The sequence below is a fragment of the Patiria miniata genome, unplaced genomic scaffold, assembly GCF_015706575.1.
Source record: "Patiria miniata isolate m_02_andy unplaced genomic scaffold, ASM1570657v1 HiC_scaffold_3, whole genome shotgun sequence".
Classification (NCBI taxonomy): domain Eukaryota; kingdom Metazoa; phylum Echinodermata; class Asteroidea; order Valvatida; family Asterinidae; genus Patiria; species Patiria miniata.
The window spans coordinates 23,128,517-23,152,698 of NW_024037069.1; the positions used below are offsets into that span (position 1 = coordinate 23,128,517).

General features: G+C 40.7%; 1 protein-coding gene across 1 annotated transcript; it reads right to left on the bottom strand.

Annotated features, from left to right (window-relative positions):
• Positions 1 to 202: 202 nt before the first annotated feature.
• Positions 203 to 23,784, bottom strand: LOC119738858 (RNA cytosine-C(5)-methyltransferase NSUN2-like). Its single transcript, XM_038213827.1, has 19 exons — positions 23,512 to 23,784; positions 21,075 to 21,140; positions 20,240 to 20,334; positions 19,363 to 19,470; positions 18,133 to 18,238; positions 17,155 to 17,311; positions 15,923 to 16,121; positions 14,821 to 14,895; positions 13,906 to 14,036; positions 13,018 to 13,091; positions 11,871 to 11,998; positions 10,565 to 10,680; positions 10,128 to 10,350; positions 9,642 to 9,743; positions 7,124 to 7,259; positions 5,392 to 5,469; positions 3,779 to 3,923; positions 3,043 to 3,082; positions 203 to 631 (listed from the first exon to the last, which is right to left on the bottom strand). Exons 1-19 carry the CDS (start codon positions 23,656 to 23,658, stop codon positions 310 to 312), a joined length of 2,448 nt encoding a protein of 815 aa, XP_038069755.1. The 5' UTR covers positions 23,659 to 23,784; the 3' UTR covers positions 203 to 309.
• Positions 23,785 to 24,182: the final 398 nt, after the last annotated feature.

The following is a 24,182-nucleotide window of genomic DNA, read 5'->3' on the forward strand; positions in this document are numbered from 1 at the left end:
CATAATCTCTATCATTACTTCCGTGACCGTGCCTGTCCCTATGTATCTGTCACCATCCCTATTTCTTTTTCCTCTTTCTGTCACAGTGTGTCTTGCCATCTTTGCCATGCTGTATTTCGTCCGCATGCGTTGAGGATTGTTGCGATTTGCAGAACCAACCCTATAATGTGGTCCCCCGAGTAGCAATAGAGTACATGTAGTTGCCATCTGCAATAGCACCCTCTGGAGGCAAGTTCCTCTCGAGGTAGGTATCACTGTAGGTGTCACCCCATTCCCACCCTGTTTGGCTGGGTTATTGTCACTGTCTGTCTAATCAGCTTTCGCCGCCTCTTCGGGTTGGTTTCGCCCACCATCTGCGTCGCCATCAGCGTCGCTACTTTCGACACCCGGAGGTCTTAACTCGCTGGCACTGGGCCACGGTTTGTCACCGTTTGTACCAGTCCGTGTGCCACCCTCTCTGCTGTCACTTTTGTCATCGTCCCTGCCTAGGGTAGCGGTACTGTCAGAAGGGATCTCGATGTCACACATGCGCAGGATGTGTTGGCGTTCTCCCTTGGGGATGTAGGACCGGACTGAGGCCTTGCCACGCCAGCCAACGAGAACCAAAGACATATCGTTGGATTCAGGATCTCTGAAAAAAAATATTGAAACCAAATTATAGAGATAAATTCAGTTTTATAAAAATGCAAAGGATGAAAGATAAGAAAAGCAAAGGCAGAGGAGCTGAGGTCAAATAAAATGACCAAAGGCCAAAAGCAGTAAAGTGATCATGTGAGGCGTTCTGGCCAAATAAGACAGAACTGGGCAGAAGTCAAAATTTTAAATATTGTGTGATGTTATTTCAGGAACCTTAAGGAAATATGAGATTTTTCTGGAGGTATATAAAAAATAGACAAGGATGGTTAAACCAACTGCCCAATGAAAACCACCATCAAAGTACATAAACAGATATTACTCATTATGATTTTCTTTTCACACTGACTATAACTCCCTCCTTCCCTTGTACCCTCAACTGGGAAAATCATTTAACCTTATGCGTTGCAGGTACCTGATGGTGTTCTTTGTTATTTCAATAAAGTAACAATTAATGCACACAAGATTTGATCATGCATATCCAAAGATACAGCCCATTGCTCTCTAAATGCTTTATAAAAAAGGTTTAAAAAAAATGTAATGTACATTTCTTAATGCAATCCTTGTAAATGCACCTTTGTGTCCCATCTAACCTCATTTTAAATTTCCATTTTACCACTTTTAAGGGCATTTTAAAGCCTTTTTTTGGTTTTACGCTCATGAAAATGTGCATATTCATGACCACAAGTGTGATGTCATTTTAGACAAGGACCCCAATGTAACTGCTGCTCCAGCACCGAATTTTGCCAGGATTTTGAAATTTTGCCGTCGTAAATTTACTTTTCTTTGGTGATTCGATATTGCTTCAATACCTGACAGTAGGCCAATGAAATGAGCAAAGTTTTCTCAACAATATTTTCCAGGACAGTGTCTTCCTGAAATGACATCACAGCAACAGCACCCTCAGTTGTCCGGAAAGCATGGACATTTCGTCAATTTTAAACAAGTGCACGGGGACAAAGCACTTTTCAATAAAATTAACCAAAATGTATGTCAAATAGTTTTCATACATTTAAGAGTAGAAAGTTGCACAAAATGTGTTCTGAAGACAAATTTGACAGCAATGGGCAAGGTAGTGGGCTATTCATCCAGCATTATGTAATGCTTGTGACAGAACTTTTAAGAGGCAGTGAATAAACCTGAAAATGTCTTTTTCAAAATACTATCCATCCATTATCTAGTAATGGTCAAAAAGATTACGGACTAAGAGTTTTCGATCATTTCTCCGAATCATTTATTAGATATTCTGGTTAATTGGCTGTGCCATAGATAACACCTCCTTTCATAATACTGAAATCGCCCTACTACACAAAGACAATGGTTAGCTATCATGTGCTTCACATGTGGGAATAATCAAACACGACAAGCACACATACTTAGAGGGTGTCATCACAATGGATCAAAGAATGTGTATTTACTACTGTAGATGACCTTAGAACCCCAATCCATTCCTTATCACACTACAAACGTGATCAACAAATGGGAGCACAAGGTCAACTGTCAATGGAATGAGAAATACTGCTACGACGATAACAGAACACAATATGTGTTGGGTTTAGACTGCTTTTAAAGGGAATATACAACATTTGCGAACATCGAAAAACAAAACTAACACATTTTTACAAAATACCTTACTAGGATGTTGATAAATGACAGTCTAAAGCTTCCTGTAAAATTATGGCACCTGGTGTGAAGTCATTTTCAAGAAAAGTGGTATTTTGTATAAATTTCCAACAGTGGTCGGCCGACCACCGTTGGAAAAACCTAACTACTTTCCAACTTTTGTTCAAAATTTACCAATTTTTCAGTCCAAATTTTGTTCGCTATTGGTTTCATGTTCATGAACGGGTGCAGGCCAGCTAGACTGGTTCCCTTACCTTACAATTTTCCGGCATCTATAAATTGATCCATTTCATCTTTAGTGGAGTCAGGGAGCCAGACTACTTGAACATTTGTGTTTTTCTTGGTTTTTCCAGCATTTTTTGAACACAAAACTTCACACATGTCAGTGTAACAATATTTGATCTATTATACTAACCGCTCAAATAGTTCATTTCTGAAAATTACAGCAAAAGCCAATGATGTACATTCCCTTTAAGCTAGAGTCAGAAATGACAACAAATACTTTAAGAGGTGACGTGCGGTCAAATATCAAATTGTGAAAATTATTTTACAAATACTGTCGGCATGTACTGCATTTCAGTTCACTTTTTGTGGAGGTTTGGCACAGTATAAACTTTCCACAAAGGAAGTTAGAGTTCTCATTTAAAAAAAATTAGAATAGTGAAATTGAAGAATTGCATGTCTGATACTGCATAAAAAAAAAAAAATTCTTACCATTCTTGAACCTGTGAAATTCCAGGTTGTTTTTTTGGGGGGGGGGGAGGGGGGTAAGGAACGGGTACTCACCTCTGTTTTGGATCATAGACAAACATCAAACTGCCTTGGCCTGTGAAAATATTGACAACAAAACAAAACAACTGATTAAGTGCAAAATATTAATTGACATATGAAATGAGAATCTTCCCTTGTGACCATGTGATTGACTTGTGATTGACATAATTGTGATGGCCTTGTGATGAACTTGTGACAGACTTGTGATGGACTTGTGATGAACTTGTGATAGACTTGTGATTGACTTGTGATTGACTTGTGACTGACTTGTGATGAACTTGTGATGGACTTGTGATGAACTTGTGATGAACTTGTGATGGACTTGCGATAGACTTGTGATGGACTTGTGATAGACTTGTGATTGACTTGTGATTGACTTGTGACTGACTTGTGATGAACTTGTGATGAACTTGTGATGAACTTGTGATGAACTTGTGATGGACTTGTGATGGACTTGTGATGGACTTGTGATAGACTTGTGATGGACTTGTGATAGACTTGTGATGAACTTGTGATTGACTTGTGATTGACTTGTGATTGACTTGTGACTGACTTGTGATAAAGTTGTGACTGATTTGTGATTGACTTGTGACTGACCTGTGATTTGACTGGCGACTGACTTGTGATTGATTTGTGATTGACTTGTGATATGCTTGTACAGCAGGGAGCCAGAACCACTAGCCGACTAATGGTTCTCATCCGAACTTGCTCTTGAGTTACAACATAAGAATGGCAATTTTTATTCTCTTACAAGCCTTGTTAGCTGCATCTCTCGCTTCTTGATCTAGCTTAGAGCAGAAAGGATTCTCCTGGGAGAGTAGTGTTCGGACGTCATCCTTGGTAAGGTTGTTGATCTTACGAGCCGCAGATAGATAGGGGAATATACTGTGGATGCCCTGTAGAATAAAGCAAAACATTACAATAGTCAAAAATCATTGTTGTCATGGAGTCCCTCAGAGGTCCTGGCAAGTCTGTATGTGCCCTCACAAGTCTCCAAAAGTCCTGGCAAGTCTGTATGTGCCCTCACAAGTCTCCAAAAGTCCTCCCAAGTCTGTATGTGCCCTCACAAGTCTCCAAAAGTCCTCCCAAGTCTGTATGTGCCCTCACAAGTCTCCCAAAGTCCTGGCAAGTCTGTATGTGCCCTCACAAGTCTCCAAAGTCCTCGCAAGTCTGTATGTGCCTTCACAAGTCTCCAAAAGTCCTCACAAGTCTGTTTGTGCCCTCACAAGTCTCCAAAAGTCCTCACAAGTCTGTATGTGCCCTCACAGGTCTCCAAAAGTCCTCACAAGTCTGTATGTGCCTTCACAAGTCTCCAAAAATCCTCACAAGTTTGTATGTGCCCTCACAAGTCTCCAAAAGTCCTCACAAGTCCGTATGTGCCCTCACAAGTCTCCAAAAGTCCTCACAAGTCTGTTTGTGCCCTCACAAGTCTCCAAAAGTCCTCACAAGTCTGTATGTGCCCTCACAAGTCTCCAAAAGTCCTGGCAAGTCTGTATGTGCCCTCACAAGTCTCCAAAAGTCCTGGCAAGTCCGTATGTGCCCTCACAAGTCTCCAAAAGTCCTCACAAGTCTGTATGTGCCCTCACAAGTCTCCAACAGTCCTCACAAGTCTGTATGTGCCCTCACAAGTCTCCAAAAGTCCTCACAAGTCTGTATGTGCCCTCACAAGTTTCTAAAAGTCCTCACAAGTCCGTATGTGCCCTCACAAGTCTCCAAAAGTCCTCACAAGTCTGTATGTGCCCGCACAAGTCTCCAAAAGTCCTGGCAAGTCTGTATGCGCCCTCAGAAGTCTCCAAAAGTCCTCACAAGTCTGTATGTGCCCTCACAAGTCTCCAAAAGTCCTCACAAGTCCATCACAAGTCCATCACAAGTCCTCCAGTTCCAAGTGAAGTACAGCAGTATTTAAATGAAGTACGACACAGGCATTCCTTTGTCATTGTTATTTCCTTGTTACTCGTGACTAGACACAGATCAAAAATAAAATTAAAAATATTCGGTCCATTTTCTAAAAATCACTGGCCCTTCTGAATAGCTAGGATGAATGCATTTTCAGGATGACAAACAGAACCTAGAAACCCGACGTACAGTCAACTGTTATCTGAGACTTGTAGGTTTGCATGGTGGACATGAACAAAGCATGGAAGGTTTGCAGTGGCACCATGTGAATATTGTCTCTTTTGAGTTGTGTGGTTCTGAGAAGAACCAGTTGTTTTAACTCGACGTTTCGAACAATGTGCTCTGTTTTCGTCATCAGAGTCTCCTGATATATTCACATGGGTGTTACCGCACACCTTCCAAACTGTTATCTGTGATGATTAAATTATTACCATTTATGTTTGTATTTTAATCATTCCTATATCTTACTTCCTGGGCTAATCTGAAGTCACATGGCACGTCCTTGGCATCACTACGGCTCCATACTTTCACTCCGCAGTTGATAACCTAAGAAAAACACAACCAAACAACCAAGTTTGCAATGAACAGATAACATAAGCACGTCATTCAAGGTACAATGATCATTTGCTCTTTGGGCATGTTGATTTCAATCGAAGCAACAAAATTGCTCAAAATCTGAAGCACAGTGTAGGGTGCATAACACCTAATCTGATGAACTTATAGCTAGGTACATTTTGAGAAAACATTCAAACAAGTCCTTCAAATAGCACTGACAAAGAAATCCCTCATAAAAACAGTAAAATACAGGAAGACAAACTACTTTGGACACATGATGAGAAACCAAATGCTGCAGAAGACTCTTTTGGAAGGCAAAATAGAGGGGAAAAGACCAAGAGGAAGAAGAAGAACATCGTGGTTTGATGATGTGAGAGACTGGACTGGCCTTAGCTACATGGAATGTGCGAGGGCATCTCAGGACAGAGACAGATGGAAATCCATTGCAGCCAACCTTCAGAGAAGACGGCACCTGATTGATTGATTCAATATTGAGTTTTGCCCTTCATCGGCGTATTTTTATAAACACTGTATACTCAGATTTTGCTGAACTTAGGAGCATAAACACCTTCACTTTCTTTGGGTTTTTAGGAGTCTAAATAAGACTAGAGAAAATGTCTCATTGAGGGGTTTGAACAACTTTCCTTTTTTTCTGGGGGGGGGGAGGAGGGTGGGGTGGGGTGTGGTGGAGGTTTGGGGATAGGGGTTTGGGATAGAGGTCAGGGTGGGGTTGGAGATTAGGGGTAGGGACTTTTATCTGCAAGACTTAAACCATATCTGAATGCTTCTTTTTCTACGCTCTGTTTGTTTCTCTGTAATCATGGACAAATATGACAGATTTGGTCAAAGCTTTATATGTTGCCCAACGTGAAAGGATTTATAAGATTGGTGGTAAGTTATGAGTCACAAGATTTGGGTTTTATTCCGCTTCTTTTGGGAGGACTGACAATGGTACTGAAGCTGTAAAACTGAGCTACTTCATTTCTTAACCAATTAGACACAGCCTTCCACCCCAAACCACACTGGAATAGTCTAGATGACTTCTTAAAATCATTACCCTCCTTCTCTGTTAAAAACCTAAGATCACATCTACTCAATTCTTACTCGAACAACTAGTTATAATTTATGAATCTAGATGATTATGCTCTCGTATCATACCAGTTTGTGGGTTTTTTTTCTACGTTTGTTCGAATAACTAGTTATAATTTATGAATCTAGATGATTATGCCCTCGTCTCATACCAGTTACTATTTTTCTAGGTTGTGTCTTTGTGTGTCTCACTGTTGTCCATTTTGTCCTTTCTCACTGTCTCTGTTTTTCTCGGTCATGTCCACTTGTCTGTTGATAGGTTAGGGTACAAAAGCATGACGCTTCACCTTATACCTAAATGTTGTCGTAAATTGTTTTAGTATTGATCCATGTACATTATTATACACAATTACATAATTCATTGCATTTTGCTCTGTATAATATGTTTACACGGCATTGTAACATTTTATTATGTGGAAATGGCAACATTGGAATAAATGTTTCTATTACTACACTCGATGCATCAGAAGTTTACACCTTTATTCCCAACCCTCTCACAAAAACATCCATTCCCCCCCCCCCCCGACAATCAATAGCTTGAGCAGAAACCCGCTACCTTTATGCTGCCCTCATTGTTCTCAAGCATTGACTTGATGCCGTTATTGACGAGGTAGAGGTTGCGTTTCTTTCCGCCGTGACAGCGCGTCAGCAGCTGGGTGAGCGGGAACTTGTCGTCCACTTCATAGAATTCACTACATGGACAAATGAAGAAGTTTATGTCACACACACAGATTTCTTGACGCTTGTTTGTGAACAGTATTGGCTTAAGCTACTAAAAGTCTTGTAGTTTGAGTCCAACACAAGTTCATCACGAGTCCAATCTTAAGTCCATCACAAGTCCATTCACAAGTCCATTCACACGTAAATCACAAGTCCATCACAAGTCCAGTCACAAGTCCATCACAAGTCCATCACAAGTCCATCACAAGTCCATCACAAGTCCATCACAAGTCCAATCTCAAGTCCATCACAAGTCCAATCTCAAGTCCAGTCACAAGTAAATCACAAGTCTATTCACAAGTCCAGTCTCAAGTAAATCACAAGCCATTCACAAGTCGAGTCACAAGCAACAGGGGATGAAACAGTAACAAAGGAATGCCTTTGTCGCAGGTCCTTTGAGTAACTTGTGACAGGAGATGGAACTGAGCGACTTGTGATGGAATTGTGAGAACTTGCAGAGTTTTTGTGATGGAGTCGACTAGAACTGTCTTATATTTTTATATTTTAATTGTCTTGTGCCTGAGAAATTATCTAATAAATAAATAAATAAATAAACACTGGACGCTAGTGATCGCCAGTGAATCCCTGCGCATTGGCAATGCGTGCTGTTTTTCCCAGAGCCGTATATAGAGAGTTTTTTGTAAGGCGGCAGAACGCTTTGCCCCAATCTACAACAAATTAGCTCAAGTTTTCTACTGACACTCGTTCAAATGGGCCATGTTTTGTCGACCGTGACCTTGAAAAACGAACTCTCCGGGCAAACTCTTGGTGGCACCCTGCATTTTGAATCGCCCGAATTAGACACAGTCTTCCACCCTAAACCACACTCGATGCATCAGAAGTTGACAGCTTTATTCCCAATCCTTTCACAAAAAGATCCATTTTCCCCGACAATCAATAGCTTGAGCAGAAAACAAAACAAATGCTACCTTTATGCTGCCCTCATTGTTCATTCACACGTAAATCACAAGACCATCACAAGTCCATCACAAGTCCAATCTCAAGTCCATCACAAGTCCAATCACAAGTCCAATCTCAAGTCCATCACAAGTAAATCACAAGTCCATCACAAGTCCATCACAAGTCCATTCACATGTCCATCACAAGTCCAATCTCAAGCCATTCACAAGTCGAGTCACAAGCAACAGGGGATGAAACAGTAACAAAGGAATGCCTTTGTCGCAGGTCCTTTGAGTAACTTGTGACAGGAGATGGAACTGAGCGACTTGTGATGGACTTGCGAGAACTTGCAGAGTTTTGTGATGGAGTCGACTAGAACTGTCTTATATTTTAATATTTTAATTGTCTCGTGCCTGAGAAATTATCTAATAAATAAATAAATAAATAAACACTGGACGCTAGTGATCGCCAGTGAATCCCTGGGCGTTGGCAATGCATGCTGTTTTTCCCAGAGCCGTATATAGAGAGAGTTGCGACAACTTCAGACTGTTGAACCATAATGGCCGTTCATTACGTGTACAGTGCAACGTGCGACTATTGTGTGCGAATTATATATGTGCACTGATGCATAATCCGCCATTTAGGAGTCTACGTTTTTCTAAGCTTCCGAAGGGAACCAATCTGCAACCCGAAATGTGGATCGCATGCAGCACCAATCACCCAATCCAGCGTAGATCCACAGATCGTGCCCAACAGCGATCTCAAGTTAAATTGCCCACGTTTCACTGTCTTCACTTTTGACATGAAAGACTGGAGTTTAAATCTTTAGCAGCAATCAGAAACGCCACAAAAAAGAAAGTCCATTCTCATTGGAGGGGTCATACTATTGAATCTGATTGTCTCATGATGAAGTCATTTACAATGTACATAGACCTTTGGAGAAGTTTGTTAGCTACATTTTGATACCTCGTTTGCTACCACAGACTATAAACCATCCAAGATTGACAACGGTTCATGAAAAATGATGCAGTTTGAAAAGTTGCCAAAATAAAGAGTATGCAAGTGGAAATTGTACGCAATTGATAAGTTGGTGGATTGAATTGTTAAACATCTCCAAACATTTGTCACAAATGATGACTGAAAAATGTGTTGAATAAAAAATGAATATCAATTGACAGGCACCTAAAGCGGGCAAAAAGACAGGGGTTGCACAAAACTGTCAAAGTCAAGGCTCAGGATTTGCCGATATTTTTCCTTTACAGCAGGAGCCAACTACAGGGAGCTGCTAAGCACAGAACATTTCTTGCTTAGCAACAACAGGGTACCAGCCAAAATGCCATGCCAAGTGTGCTACTTGAGACTGGTTCACCAGCTGATTTTTAGCTGAGCAAAATACTTTGTTAAGCTATATTTTGTGCTTAATAGCTCCATGAAATCAGACTCTGACCACTTACTTAATCTGAGGCCAAATCTGCTCGTCATCCTCCTTGAAGAAAACATAAGGATCCTCTTTGTAACCCTGGTACATCTTCCTCTTCTTTGGGGGCGACGGTCCCCTAAAGATGACAACCAAAAACATGAAAATGACCAAAACTGCTGCAATCTGCTTTCTGACCTGAAACATACGAGTCAAAACATTTCAGACGGCCTGACGTTGCGATCTTAACAAAATCTTCTTCAAAGGCAGAAACAAATCTTATTGATTTCCTTTTCGGTGTAGGGGGTTGTGACAATAGATGTTATAGGGATACTAACTTAGACATTTGAATCCAGCTGCTGGTCTTATGGCCATGGGCACGGCTTTTTACCCACTTTGCCTCTATCCACTCAGAGGTATAAAAGGTGTGCCTGGGAATAACCTATGATGGACTGGCATCCCATCCAGCATTGTCCAGGGAAAATAAAAATCTCCATCATGCCATGGAATACCCATTACTTACTCCTCATTATCCGCATTTGCATCATTCTCGTCTGGTTTATTCTCGGACGATTTCTCATTTTCTGGTGTCTCTGAAGGTTCCTCGGAAAATTCTGCATTCGTGGAGTCTGCATCTAAAGGTTCCTCTTTTCCCGGTTCCTCATCCACGAGTTCCTCCCTGGTCTCAGAAGGCTCCCCCGTGACTGCAATGGAGGCATCCGCACTAGCCTCTGCTCCAATGTTGGCTGTATGCAAATGAGTACAGCCCATTCAATTGTGAGGGCAAGGGATGATGTGAAGGGGCTTTTTAAAGTAGTTTTTTGATTGATACAAAGTCCCATGATCCTCCAATGGACCGACTGATTTGGTTCTAATACTCTGAACGGTGTCCACTCAGAAATTTTTCATACGCTCTGGACATTGATGAGTTTTAATATTACAAATACTCCATTCACATACCTTGGACGTGTTCCTCTCCGGCACGACTTTGCTTCATCCAAGGAAGATGCGCCACTTTCCTCAAGACAGCTACAAAGAAACCTCCGGTGTTTTGGTATTGGGGCAAGATTCGCACGCTGTAAGACAGTTACAATTATTACAGATGAAACTGTATCACACTTCAAATAGACACTATACTGGAACATTACAGGCAGGTTGGCGCAAAAGTGAACACCACTATGAAATTTCTCGTGTCATGGGAAGAATTTGCACAGCAGATTCGCAATAGCAGAACAAATTTCAACTCTGCTGAATTTCACCCACCAAATGTTTCACAATGTCAAATTTGCTTTCCAGCTGCATTCGCAACCACCCAGTTCCTTCACAATCCACCGGGACATTTTGAAAGATTTTGTTGCCTGATGAAAATTGCCAAGCATAGAAAGTGGGCAATAGGGCTTCTGAAGAGCGGTGGATTTGGGAGGGATTCAGGCAGCTAGGTGCTTGGCAAAAGCGCCAGGAGAATTAGAGTCAGTGGCATATAGTCGTGTTCCCTAACGTGGCGCACTTCGAAGCTTACCCAACTTTCCTCGTGTAGTGTTGCCAAACCTCTTTGTTGACAAACCTCAAATTCATGCAGTGAAATACTGGTACTTTTACCTTATTAATGCTTGCTATTTAACCTCTGTGAACAATGTCGGTTTCATAAAATTTAAGCCGAAAATAAAAAAAACGGTGGGCACAAATTGGCGGAGTGTTCCCTAACGTGGCGCACTTAAATAAATCTCGGAAAATTCCAAATTATCATTTAAGAATTTCTGTAAACTTGATCAATTCTGATAAATCATTATTATCTCTACTCACATACCCAGCCAGATGTTTGTCAGAAAATTATTTTCTTATTTTTCGGGGCATTTTCAAAGGGTTCACTTTGCACTTGAAAATAAAATCGGAAAATCACGCAAAAATAACTTTTTCTTTTAACTTTGTAGCGGGTAAATGAACTCGCGATTTATGAACGGGAGTGTTAAGAACTTGATGAAATTTCACTTTCTGTGAAATTTCAGTTAAAACTTTTGCTCTAGCTAGGCGCTACAGGCGAAAAATTAAAGTGCGCCACGTTAGGGGCCGCGCCACGTTAGGGTACATCAACAATAGTGATATCCCACCTAGACCTCACACAGCAGAGCAGAGGAAAAAACAAAACAAACAGAAGCGACGATAACCAACAGCAATGTAGTCTACATAATATTATTTATTATTTTAGGGACCTAAAATGCAGATATGTCCCAGTACACACACTATACATATCAAACTGAGTTCCTACCATCTGGTCAGATGTAAACTCTCTGCTTCTTCTTCTGAAGGCGGCCAGACAGTTGCTTTGTATTTTTGTTTCTTGTCCTCTGGAATGTCTTCCGGGCTTGCAAACACTTCCCCAGTTTCGCTGATCACCTGCAGCACAAAATCATGCATATTAAGATGATACCATGTAACCACAACAAAAATTTGATAGACTGAAACAAAGGCATATTGCCCTGGTGGGATTTAAACCTGAGCCACAGCGGTGCAGGAAAGGTGTATTAACCACCCCTACTCCATCAAAATCCATCCCCCATTTTGGTGGATTTCTGGGGACTTGGTCCAGAAGGCCTGGCGTGACTAAATATTGATGGAGTACGATGGACTTGGGCCTAATGGCCTGAAGCAGTGCTAGGGGTATCCGATTGATTTTGCCTAGCTTCCTGTACTGCTATTGTGATAAAAGCCATGTGTAGCAAGTCCATGTATCGTGTACAGTGTTGTACTGGAAGCACAGTGATTGATGGATTTTGATAGACTTGGTCCAGTTCCTAGGGAGTTAGGGTTAAGTATTGCCCTGAAACTGACTGCCTTGAATAGACCTGAGACACAAAGCCGTCAACCATTGTTTGCATGTGTGCTTTTCTAAGAGAGCTTGATGGCTCTCGCTCCCACCTAGCTCCCATAAGAATGTGCACATGCAAATGAAATATGACTTTGTTATGTCTTAGGGCTATCAAGAATGGAGTTCTAAAGTATGGCAATACGTAGAACAAACACAAGAAGCTTAAAATAAAGCTTGTACAAGCGAAAGTTCCCCCTCAACGGTTGCCAAAAGACAGTTGGGAGGGACCTCTGGCATCACAATGGCAGAGAAATGTGTACGCATTGGCGCCATCAGTCTACCGCTCATGTGAAGACGTTACAGATTTGTGTACATTGAATAACGATTTTATTCACGAGCGTGAACCACTGCACTTGAATTGTGCATACAGCGTGTCACTCTCGTAAGCAGTCAAAAAGCAGCATTTACTGTTCAATATAAAAGGGTTTTCAAAAAGTAACTTTGCCAGAGCAAAACTGCAGCGAAGTAGGGATTGTGCAGAGATTCTGTGGATCCTAAGAGAGGTATTACAAATCTTTTGGTTATCTGTACAAGTTGAGGTTTTTACCTTCCATGAGGTCAATCCAGGCGACCTTTGCAAGCCAGGCAGCTCATTAGATACATCAACCAGTTCAAGGGCACCTAAACAAAAATAATTACAAATATTATAGATACTTCTTTAAATTTTTTTTAAAATAAACCGAAAAAGTAAATGACTAGGTGTATCATAATTGTTTAGTTGAACAAAGAAATTGACTGGAGCCGGTGTTGCAATATGTAATTAGGGAACTATGTTGGTGCATGAACACCAAATGAGTAATGTAGCAACTCAGCTTTGAACGCTCATAACATGGCTGAATAAACCAAGTTCCTCAGGCTGAAATCAAATTGCCATGATAAAACTTCCGCCGGGTTTGAACCTACGACCTCTGGATTGTCGTTCCGGCACTCTACCAACCGAGCTCTCCGGCACTATGTTGGCAGATCCTCATTTTGTGTCAATGTCGCTGACAAAATGGGGCCAACGTAGGGCTGGATAGCTCAGTTGTTACAATGCCAGAAGTGTAATCTGGAGGTCGAAGGTTCACACCCCGCTCCAGTCAATTCCTTCGTTCAACTTTAACAAATTTTGAAAGGACATGAATGAATTGAAATGAGCCATTTAGATAAACCTCTCTGTAAAAAGCAAAGATGAAATAATCATGTTATCTCAAATAATGGAAATCAATGGTGATTACATATTAATCATGCACTGTAAATGTTCTTGGTTCTCCAAAACTTGAACAAATTTGTGTACGCTTTATTGACTTGTGACTGCGTCTTGGTTTATTTTGCTTAAGCACCAAAAAAAATTGTTGAGCAATCCCCCCTTAGGTGCTCCACGAAATCTAAACAATTTCAGTTGGAACAATTTGCATAAAATGTTGCAAAGGTAATGTGCACTGTTCTGACTGACCTTGGGCTTTTTGCAAGACGCTAGCGACCACGGCTTCGTTCTCAATCGGGTTGAACGAGCAGGTGGAGTAAACCATACGACCTCCGACCTCCAGCAGCTCAGCACCGCGCAGCAAGACCCGGTACTGCACACTGAACAGAGACGAAACTATACTAGTTTGACAAAAACTTCCTTCATCATAATAATTATCCATTTGGAAAAAAACCAAAAAGAATTCCCATATATGGACATACAGTGAAATCTCGATTAGTCAAAACCTGTTAAAGGGAATAAACAACATTTGCAAACATGGAAAAACAAAACTACAAATTTTTACGAGATTCCTTACTAGGATGTTGGTAAATGACAGTCTAAAGCATCCTGTAAAATTATGGCACCTGGTGTGAAGTCATTTTCAAGAAAAGTGGTATTTTTGTATAAATTTCCAATGGTGGTCGGCTGACCACCGTTGGAAAAACCTAATTATTTTCAACTGCTGCTCCAAATTTACCCTTTTTTCAGTCCAAATTTGGTTTGCTATTTGTTACATGTTCATGAACGGGTGCAGACCAGCTAGACTGGTTCCCTTACCTTAGAATTTTCTGGCATCTGTAAATTGATCCATTTCATCTTTAGTGGAGTCAGGGAACCAGACCACTTAAAATTTTTCTTTTTTCTAGACTTCAGGTTTTTTTTTCAAGTCTGTAATCTAGAATGTCCCTTAAAATGCTATAACAGTTTTAGACAATTCTTTTGCTTACAAACATTATTCATTTTGCAGAGGTGCATCAGTTCCAGAAATGCATAACCCTCACAACAATTCGTATTTTCTAGTTTCCTAGAAGAGTCCGTTTTTGACAGAATATAACACAATTCTAATTGAATTAGAACCACAGACTCCTTTAAACAACAACGTTTTGGGGACAGTCGACTCACATGTGAAGATTCAAACCACTATTAGGCGTCCACTTCTTCCATATCAAGAAATTCTTCCTCAAAGTCCCGTCACCACTGCAAAAAATACCACAAACTATTCTGAGTTGATGAAACATTGAAGGAAACATGTTTTGAATTTACAATAGGTGGGTCCGTTTTGCTACTTCGCTTTGCCTCATCTGCTTCACAGGGAGGCAGCTTCGCCTTCACGGGTGGGTCGCCCACTTTGTGGACGATCGCCCACTTTGTGGACGATCGCCCACTATGTGGACGATCGCCCACTTCGTGGTGATCAACTAGTGAATAATAAGCTTGTGAACACCCCCACGCACCCATACATATGGGTAGATATGGGGTACCACTACTGTCCACCTTTACTTCCCTACTATTGTTCTTTGTTTCTATTGAAATCTCAAATTACACAGCGTTGCACTTCTGGGGTTCTGAGATTTCTCAAGATCGACTTATGAGGCACCATTGTCCCTATTGTTACCCTTTGTTCCTGGTAACGTTTACATTTTTTTTAGACGGAGATTTCTTGGAATTGGGGACACTTGTCAAAATTGTTTTAAGATATTCCTTAACTACAGCATCTTCGTGATATATGGTAGATTTCTTGGAATTGGGGACACTTGTCAAAATTGTTTTAAGATATTCCTTAATTACAGCATCTTCGTGATATATGGTGAAAACGGCGATGAAAATAAAGCCAAAATTAAGAATTGGCGATGGTTTAAAGAAAGATGGTCAAAACTAGTTTGTCCACATGCAACTCTGTAAGATATGGTCACCACAATAGCACTGCACGTACAAAGAAGTGCAATCATTACAATTAAGTCTACATGACTGCCATAGACATAGACAAACTAGTTTTTGACCATTCTTCTGTAAATGGTCATTATTTCTTAACACGAGCTTCATTTTCAATGCCGTTTTCACCATATACGACCCAGCTCTTGTAGTTTAGGAATATCTTAGAACTTCAACATGTCTCTTCAATTCTAGGGAATCTGCCTCTGAAAAAGTGTAATTTTTTTGACCACCCTGTGTATGTCAGAATAATTTAGTCTGGGAACCAGACTACCTGTATAGCATCTCTCACCTGCAAGGCACATCGCACAGAATCCGGTCATATTTCATACTGGTCATCTTCGTGCCTTCTTTCTGCGGCACTCGGATCGTCGGGAAGACAGTAGCATCGTGATTGACGATCATACAGCAGGGGCTGTTGAGCCGCTTGGCTTGATGCACCATGATGTAGCAACGCTTGTTGTCGGCGTCGTTCGCTACCACAAAACCCTCTGGCGAGTAAAACAAAGCAATAACAAGTCACGGCAGGCCTAGTGAAGCTCGCCCCAGAGCACACAAATTTCTATTCCATTGATTCGGAATAGCTGAAAAGTTCGTAGAATAAGCTATAGTAATGGAAATGAAAAATCCACTTTAACCGTTTGTATGGAGACTGAACTTACTGCATTATATAATAATAATAATTTGGGAGGCTAATCATCCTTACTCGCAGCTGGTATGCTGACTTGGGAAGGACGCGGCTACAACGTGGTCGGGCCGCTGGCACGTAAAGGCGCCTATGGCTGCCGGCCACATCGCCCATATGTGACCACGGAGCACAGCCTGAGATCGAAAGTGTTTGATATTTCCGGAGGGAGGAAAACCGGAGGGCCCGGAGAAAAACCCTCGTGGCACAGGAGAGAACCAACGCACAACTCTACTCACATGTGATCCAAGGCCAGGATTCGAACCGTGGTCACCTTGGTGAGAGGCGAGCGCTTTACGCACAAGCCACCCATGCCACCCTTATGTTCTTATGAAAGAACATAAGTCTGGTTCCAGAATATTGCATATGTGGTTTAGATGCTTCATTACATACATGAATAGGCAAGCCTGTTCAAGCTGGTCCAATGTAAGTCAAAAGTGACAGCCAGTCCGTGAGATAGGTTACCATTCTAATTCACACGTGTCAGTCAGTAAGTCAGTGAGACAATCGGTCAGGAACAAGTTGTGCTTGTCCAAGACAAGAACCACATGCAATAAATGTACTGAAACAGAAATGTGTTTGAGACATAACAAATAAAAAATCAAATTATCAGAATTTACCAGATAGTAATGAGTTCTTGACCCATTAGCTTTAAAAAGGCACCACTATGGAATACAAATGCAGGTATATGCAAATAATCATAACCAAGTTGCGCTTTTTCCATAGATTTTGCACTAACATCAGAACATGGAATCTACTCTGCACAATGAATAGTGCTCTGATAATTTCATAAGCCTCAATGGTTTCGACAAGAACAAGAAGTCAAATTGTTGGCTAACCAGGCCATCCATAGACTTGCTCAGCGTGAACCAGTTCAATGAGTTGTGCTGTCTTGGAGCCTGGGGCTGCACACATGTCCAGCACTCTGTGGTGTGGTTTCACATCTAGTAGCAGCGGTGGGATCATGCTTACAGCCTCTTGCCGACTGATGTTACCCTGTTGATGCAAAATCAGGAAAAACAAATGAAAAAAAAAAGTCCTTGAATGGGAAGTATGTATGGCTGATTTCATGTTGCGATGAATATGGACTCTGGGCACAAGTATCCCCGTTGGAAGAAACCACCGGAACTGACTCTTGAATGAAAAGACGCTATGCATTTTTGCATATTCAGAATAAGACAAATTGTGCGTACTTCACACCACACAGGCGCGATCAAGTAGACAAACATGGTACGTCCCTCTCACTGGTAAGGCCCAAAAAAATACTTCTACTTCCGCTTGCATGGCATATGATAATAGGGTAGGTAGGTAGGGGAAACTTTTTTGTGGGCATTTTTTATTTGTGTACGATCACATGGAGGTGTCTGTGTGTAGTCAAGGGTAAAAGGTAGTAAGTCATGATTTTCAGGGCTTTTCCCTCATTTCCCCCCAAAACTCCAAAAATGTTGGAAGGGGCCGTCAAAATAGGGTAGGTAGGGTAACCAGAAGCTGAAATATTATTTTTGTTGGTCTAACCCTGTGAATAGTTACAAAGCGTCAGCTACATGTACTGTCAATACAAGGAAACCATAACCCTGTGCTGCAGTTCTTAAACTCACCAGTCGTGCTTTAGTGGATTAATTATTCTCAGTAACCAGCTAAGTCAATTTAGTGGAGTACCACCGTATCCTTGGCCCTACACCTACCTTTACAAACAGTTGAAGAACTTAAAAATTATGAGCTATATCTTGCATATGATTTCGCAAACTAAAGCTTAAATGCATAGTCTCCACTCTCTAAATGTACAAGAGTAGGGCTAAGAAAAGTTTAGAACTTACGCTCTCTGTTTCAGTGACCAGGAAGTCGTGGAGTTTCTTGTACACGGGCATCTTGCGAATACTCTTCCTAGTCACACCAAACTGCCAAGCTAGTTCATCCGGATACCTGACGGGTGAATGGTTGGATTTCAACAAATGCTCCAAATCACAAAGATGACATTGGGCCATAAGAAAACAGGAAACGGCAATGACTAAATCACCGTAATCATTTCCTGCACCACCACAATCAAAACATTGTCAAAATCACCACCGTCGTCATCTCCACCCTCACCACCACGACCTTCAAATTCACCACTTTTTCAACCACCATCACCTGTAGCACAACTACTGTTGTTCATCACACAAACACTAACCTGGGTAGTTTGGCTAGAAACCCTGCTGAACACAGCAACATGCAGCACTTGTCAAAATGGCAAGCCTGCTAAGTGTTGCGAGATCCATCAGGCCAAAAGTCTCAAGGCCAAACTGCCTCAGAGTCTGTGGTCACCGAATGCAGCAGGCTACAACTGTGGCATTGTTCAATGGGACTAGCTCTCATTGTTTCAGAATTGGCCGTTCATGCACTGGCGCGGCGCGCTGATGGCTCAATGCAGCAAGGTCCCACAGACTTTTCCACCCTGGCAGGGTTAGGGTTAAATTAAAAACAAATGAAACTTGAACAAAGACATTCACTGGACAGGGTGTGATCCTGCAACCTCCGGATTGCCGTTCCGATTCTCTACCAACTGAGCTATCCAGCCCTATGTTGGCAGTTCCCCAGTTTTGCCAATGTCTTTGTTCAAGGGGCGCTAGTCAGAAACCATAAACCTGTATGTGCCATGTAGCCAGGGATCATGTCTCAAAGACAGATTGGGGGGGGGGGGGGGGGTGTGGCAACGGGGGCATTGCCCCCCCCCCCCTAAAAAAACCGAAACCATTTTCTATTTTTTTCAAAGTGACGTCGCAATAAAGGCAGGCACTGCATACACCACCATCTTTTCCTCAAAACAATTTGGTTAGAGAGGTCAGATATTGCATCAGATCGCACTACAGAGCATCTAGAAACCAAACATTTTTCGGTGCCCTTAAGTGGGCCCCAAACCCCTCGCCGTAATTTTTTTGGACCCACTTTTTTGGGAGACCAAACTTTTTTGGGCCCCCCAAAAAATTGTGTTCTGGATTCGCCCTTGATCATGCTTACGTCAGGATGCTAGCAATAATTATTGCAAACCTAGGAAATTCATGACTTACCAAGACATTGGTTTGGGACGTTCCAGTGCCTCACCATCTGCAGTCTTGTCAGCCAGCAACGCATTAATGTAGTGCCCCTTTAAGTAGCTCAACATGTGCTGGGCATGACTGAATAACAGAACAATTTAAAGTCAAGTCTTTAAAATTGTCTCCAAACTATGGACTTTCAGTATTGAACGTCACTAAACGGACCGTACAGATACGGCCAAGGTGTCACAATCGTCCACAGATACTCAAGCCAGAACACAACTGTACTGTTAAAGGGAATATACATGTACAACATTTGCAAACATCGAAAAATAAAACGACCAAGTTTTTACAAAATACTTTACTAGGATGTTGGTAAATGCCAGCCTAAAGCATCCTTTAAAATTATGGCACCTGGTGTCAAGTCATTTTCAAGAAAATTGTATTTTTGTATACATTGCCAACGGTGGTCGGCTGACCACCGTTGGAAAAACCTAAGTATTTTTCAACTACTGCTCCAAATTTACAATTTTTTTTCAGTCCAATTTTGTTTGCTAACTGGTTTTATGTTCATGAACGGGTGCGGGCAGGCTAGACTGGTTCCCTCACTTTACAATTTTCCGGCATCTATAAATATTGATCTATTTCATCTTTAGTGGAGTCAGGGAACCAGACTGCTTGAACATTTTAGTTTTTCTTGGTTTTCCAGCATTTTCGAACACAAAACTTCAAACATGTCAGTGTAACAATATTTGAACTATTATACTAACCCCTCAAATAGTTCATTTCTGAAAAAAAAAACAGCAAAAGCCAATGATGTACATTCCCTTTAAGGGTCAATATCACATCAAGATCCCTCCTTTCTTTCTCGGGCGTTGTACAGAAAATGAAATAATGTACGCGACTTTACCTTCTGTAACCTGTAATGCGAAACGTCAAAGGCAGATCATCTTGTAGAGCAGTCATGAACTTGTCCCAGTCCTCTGCTGGTACAATACCCTGATTCTGAAAAAAAATTAGATTACAGAAAAGAAAAGTGGTAATACATTCTAAATACTACTATAAACTGTGTTTTGTCTGAAAAGGAAATGAAAGAGAGTATAGTGGCGCACTTCGATGTTTACCCAACTTTCCTCGTGTAGTGTTGCCAAACCTCTGTGTTGACAAACCTCAAATTCATGCAGTGAAATACTGGTACTTTTGCCTTATTAATGCTCGCTATTTAACCTCTGTGAACAATTTCGGTGTCATTTAATTTCATCCAAAATTCAAAACGGTCGCATCCGGAAATTGGGCAGAAAATTGGCCGAGTGTTTCCTAACGTGGCGCACTTAAATAAATCTCGGAAAATTCCAAATTAACAATAAAGAATTTCTGTGCCGTTAATACATTCTGATAAACCATTATTTCTCTACTTACATACCCAACCAAAAGTTTGTCAGAAAATTATTTTCTTATTTTTCGGGAAATTTCAAAGGTTCACTTTGCACTTCAAAATAAAATCGGAAAATCACGCCAAAATAAATTCGGGATTTATGTAGATAAACTTGGGATTCATGAACGGGAGTGTTTAGAACTTGATGAAGTTAAACATTTTGCTCTATCTAGGCACTACAGGCAAAAAATCAAATTGTGACACGTTAGGGGCTGCACCACGTTAGGGTACATCAGCAATATCCAATCTTGTAGTCTTGGGACTGTTTCTAAGGTTGAGACACTCATAATTTTCATGCACATGTACATACCTTGTAGTACTTCTCAAAGGCTTCATTTTTCTTCTCTATGGGCCCATAGGAGTACCTGTGATACACCTGTTAAAAAAAATTATAAGAATGAATTGAATCTCACGTTGGAGTATCATACATGCAAGGCCCACTCCTCACAATAACCCAAGCCATCTGCCAACCCTTCAAATTCCAACTGTACATTTTGTTTGATTCTGTTGGAGTGAGGACTGCCCCAACATCCTAGCCATTACTTTGGGATAAAGAACTGAGCACTACAGAATACTATTAGTGTTGTGCACAAGTTATATGCTGAAGTATTTTATACAACAGTTTACTAGTAGTAGTAGCATTAGGTAGTGCTACATGTAGACAAACTGATTACACTTTACAGGGTGAGTCAGAGTGATCTGGAGTTTCTAAACCCAAGTTCACCATTTTATTTTGTGGCAAATTGGTGAAATTGAGAAAAAAAACTGAGTGTTTCATATGAATGGTTATTACAATTACATTGTCTTCCACAGAAATTTTGAATTTTTGAAATTAGTGGCTGTGGTGAGGAGTTATGCCATTTTCATTGAAGTGGCTCATTTCCCAGTCTGCACACAAAATTGGTTTTGCCTTTTTAACCCCAATTCCCCAGCCTAATTTACTAGGAACCGTACCCATTCAGGCAAATTCCAACACCCACATGGGAAATCGTACACACACACTGTTGGACTTAGTTTCTGGAGGTATGCCAAACCATTGATGTAAAAGACCATCAGTTTAGGGGTGCTGTACCTATCCCAACAGATTAAAACAAAACCTACTGTTGAACTGTGATGGGTTGAGCTCGGTTAGGGTTAAATGTGTCAATAACTTCAAGTGAGTCAGTCACCATGACTATGGCTCCCACCATGCCTTGCCCGACGTTTTTTTAACACTGTATACTCAGTGTGTTACCTCCCGAGTGAAAATAACACAAGAAACTGTTCAAAATTACAAAAAATGATATCATTAGAATTAAGATAACCGTATGTGTGAGGGCGCTGTTCATTTTCTGAATAGACAATTGTGATTAAAATTGTGATTTTCTTTTTGCACATTCATACTGTTCTATTTAAATTGAAACATCAGAATTTTTGAAATCGTGATTGCCGTCTGCCATATATTTATTGACCTAAACATGAATTAAGACAAATATTTTGAAAAAATGGAAGTTTTTGGCATTTCAATCAATATTTCTGCACTCCTTTTGTGTATGTTAAATAATCACACTTTACTCTGTATTAAACGTACACATTTCAGTGTCTCAAAAAATTCTTAGTTTTAAAAAGAGAAAATACACCATAACGGTGACCATAATATGCCTCAGTATTTAATTTTATGCGACTTAACTAATTGTTTGGGGTGTCATTTGTAATTAGGAAAATAGTAAGTATTTTTTAAATGAAAGTTTTGCAAAATAATGAAATTTTTGTGCAGCTGCAGGCTGCTGCGCGCACGGGGAGGTAAGAGCAGAGGCACAAATCTAAAAATAAAACCTTCATTCTCATTATCTTATATTATTCTTATGGCAGTGGATATTTTGCCGGAGACGGCAAACCTTCAGTAAACGTTAGTTTGCCGGATATGCACTGAACATGCGCAGTTACTGTTTTTTTGTACTTCAACATTTTCCGGTGACAAATTTTAGTCTGGCTCCATGCCAATATTATCGTTGTATTTTTGTATTAACAAGATGGGAATCAGACCATTTTATAATTTCGGACTTTATTTCCCTTTAAACAAAATCCTCCAGAGCCACAAATCTGAAAAAGAAAAAGTAATAAGGCCTACTCTGCAATAAAATGTTTGAGACATATTAAAATAATAAAAGAAGAATATTCTTATTTATTTGGGGATGAGAAAAAAAACTTCAAAATGTGGTGCGGTCGGAATCGAACGCGAGTCATCCCGCTTACTAGAGCCTTTGCTTAACCATTACACCAAACGTGCTTCACAACTTTTGGTGGGAATTTAATACATCTTATAATTCAGCCCTATTTTAAAGAGTACAGCGCCCTCTGTTGATATGGATTGCCGCCGGCAAACCTTTAGTAATCGTTAGTTTGCCGTCATTACCTCCGGCAAAATATCCACTATCTATTCTTATATCAAAAATGTTTCTTTCAGTTTTTTTTCTACAAAACCACAATCAAAAACAAATGTAGAAAATAGGCCTAGGGTCAGTAGGGAGTAATTAATACTAGACTAGGGGCCTATATACATGATATAGGCCTATTCGAAAAACATATACCTAATTAGCCTCCCTAATTAAAGAGAAGTCTGCTTAGTTTAGGTTGAAAAAGTCATACTAGTGGAATTATAAAAAAACACCCTTGACTCTCGATCTCATTTGAACAAAACTAAAGAGGTGCCCACAATACACAATCGCCGAACACTAGGCCTGGCCTGGCTAGGGTAGGGGGCCTACATCATTTTCTTCTCCATGCTGCTGTCCTTGAGACGTGTCTCCTTGTTCGCCTCCCGATTTCTTTCGCCGTTCTTGCCCATGTTGTCCTTGGCCCTGGCCATGCTGGCCCTTTGGGTTCTTCCCTTTCCGGCGAAAACGTCTTGCCATGAAATCAGTTTAAATTGGATTCTTTGGCAGGCAACAAACCGTCAAATCAGCTGCTCGATCGAGCTTCAAAGTGTGTCACTTGTGTTGTGTACGGTTTCACGTGCACAAGGAGGCGGCCATATTAACTTGACAATTATTATCGCAAGAGGGCGCTACTACATTTGAAGGATTTTACGGCATTTTTTATCCTTAAAACAAATTATTGTTTTGACTAATAATGCAATGACCTTTCTTGTACCACCGACTTTTTTTTATTTAACAAAAAAAAACAATCTTTAACCCCAAAATGGCGAGCTTATGGAGCCATCTTGTAGTACTGCTCCGGGAAATGCAATTAAAATACATCAAATTCGGTACGCTGTGAAATACCTTAATTAGTGGAAGGCTAATGAGTGCCATAATTAATGTTTAAGCTCTTTGCAATCAATATCATTAACAATCAAGGTTTTCGCCCTTGAATGAATATGTTTACCTAAACACGGTAAAAGAAAAATATATATATATAGATTGCTACCATAGTGTGG

Excerpts from the sequence above, each read along its gene's own strand:
- LOC119738858 (XM_038213827.1), bottom strand. The coding sequence starts at position 23,658 with ATGGCAAGACGTTTTCGCCGGAAAGGGAAGAACCCAAAGGGCCAGCAT. Across the intron at positions 18,239-19,362 it reads CGTCCCAAACCAATGTCTTG|GTATCCGGATGAACTAGCTT; the intron begins GTAAGTCATGAA and ends TTCACCCGTCAG. Across the intron at positions 11,999-13,017 it reads CTGGATTGACCTCATGGAAG|GTGATCAGCGAAACTGGGGA; the intron begins GTAAAAACCTCA and ends TTTGTGCTGCAG.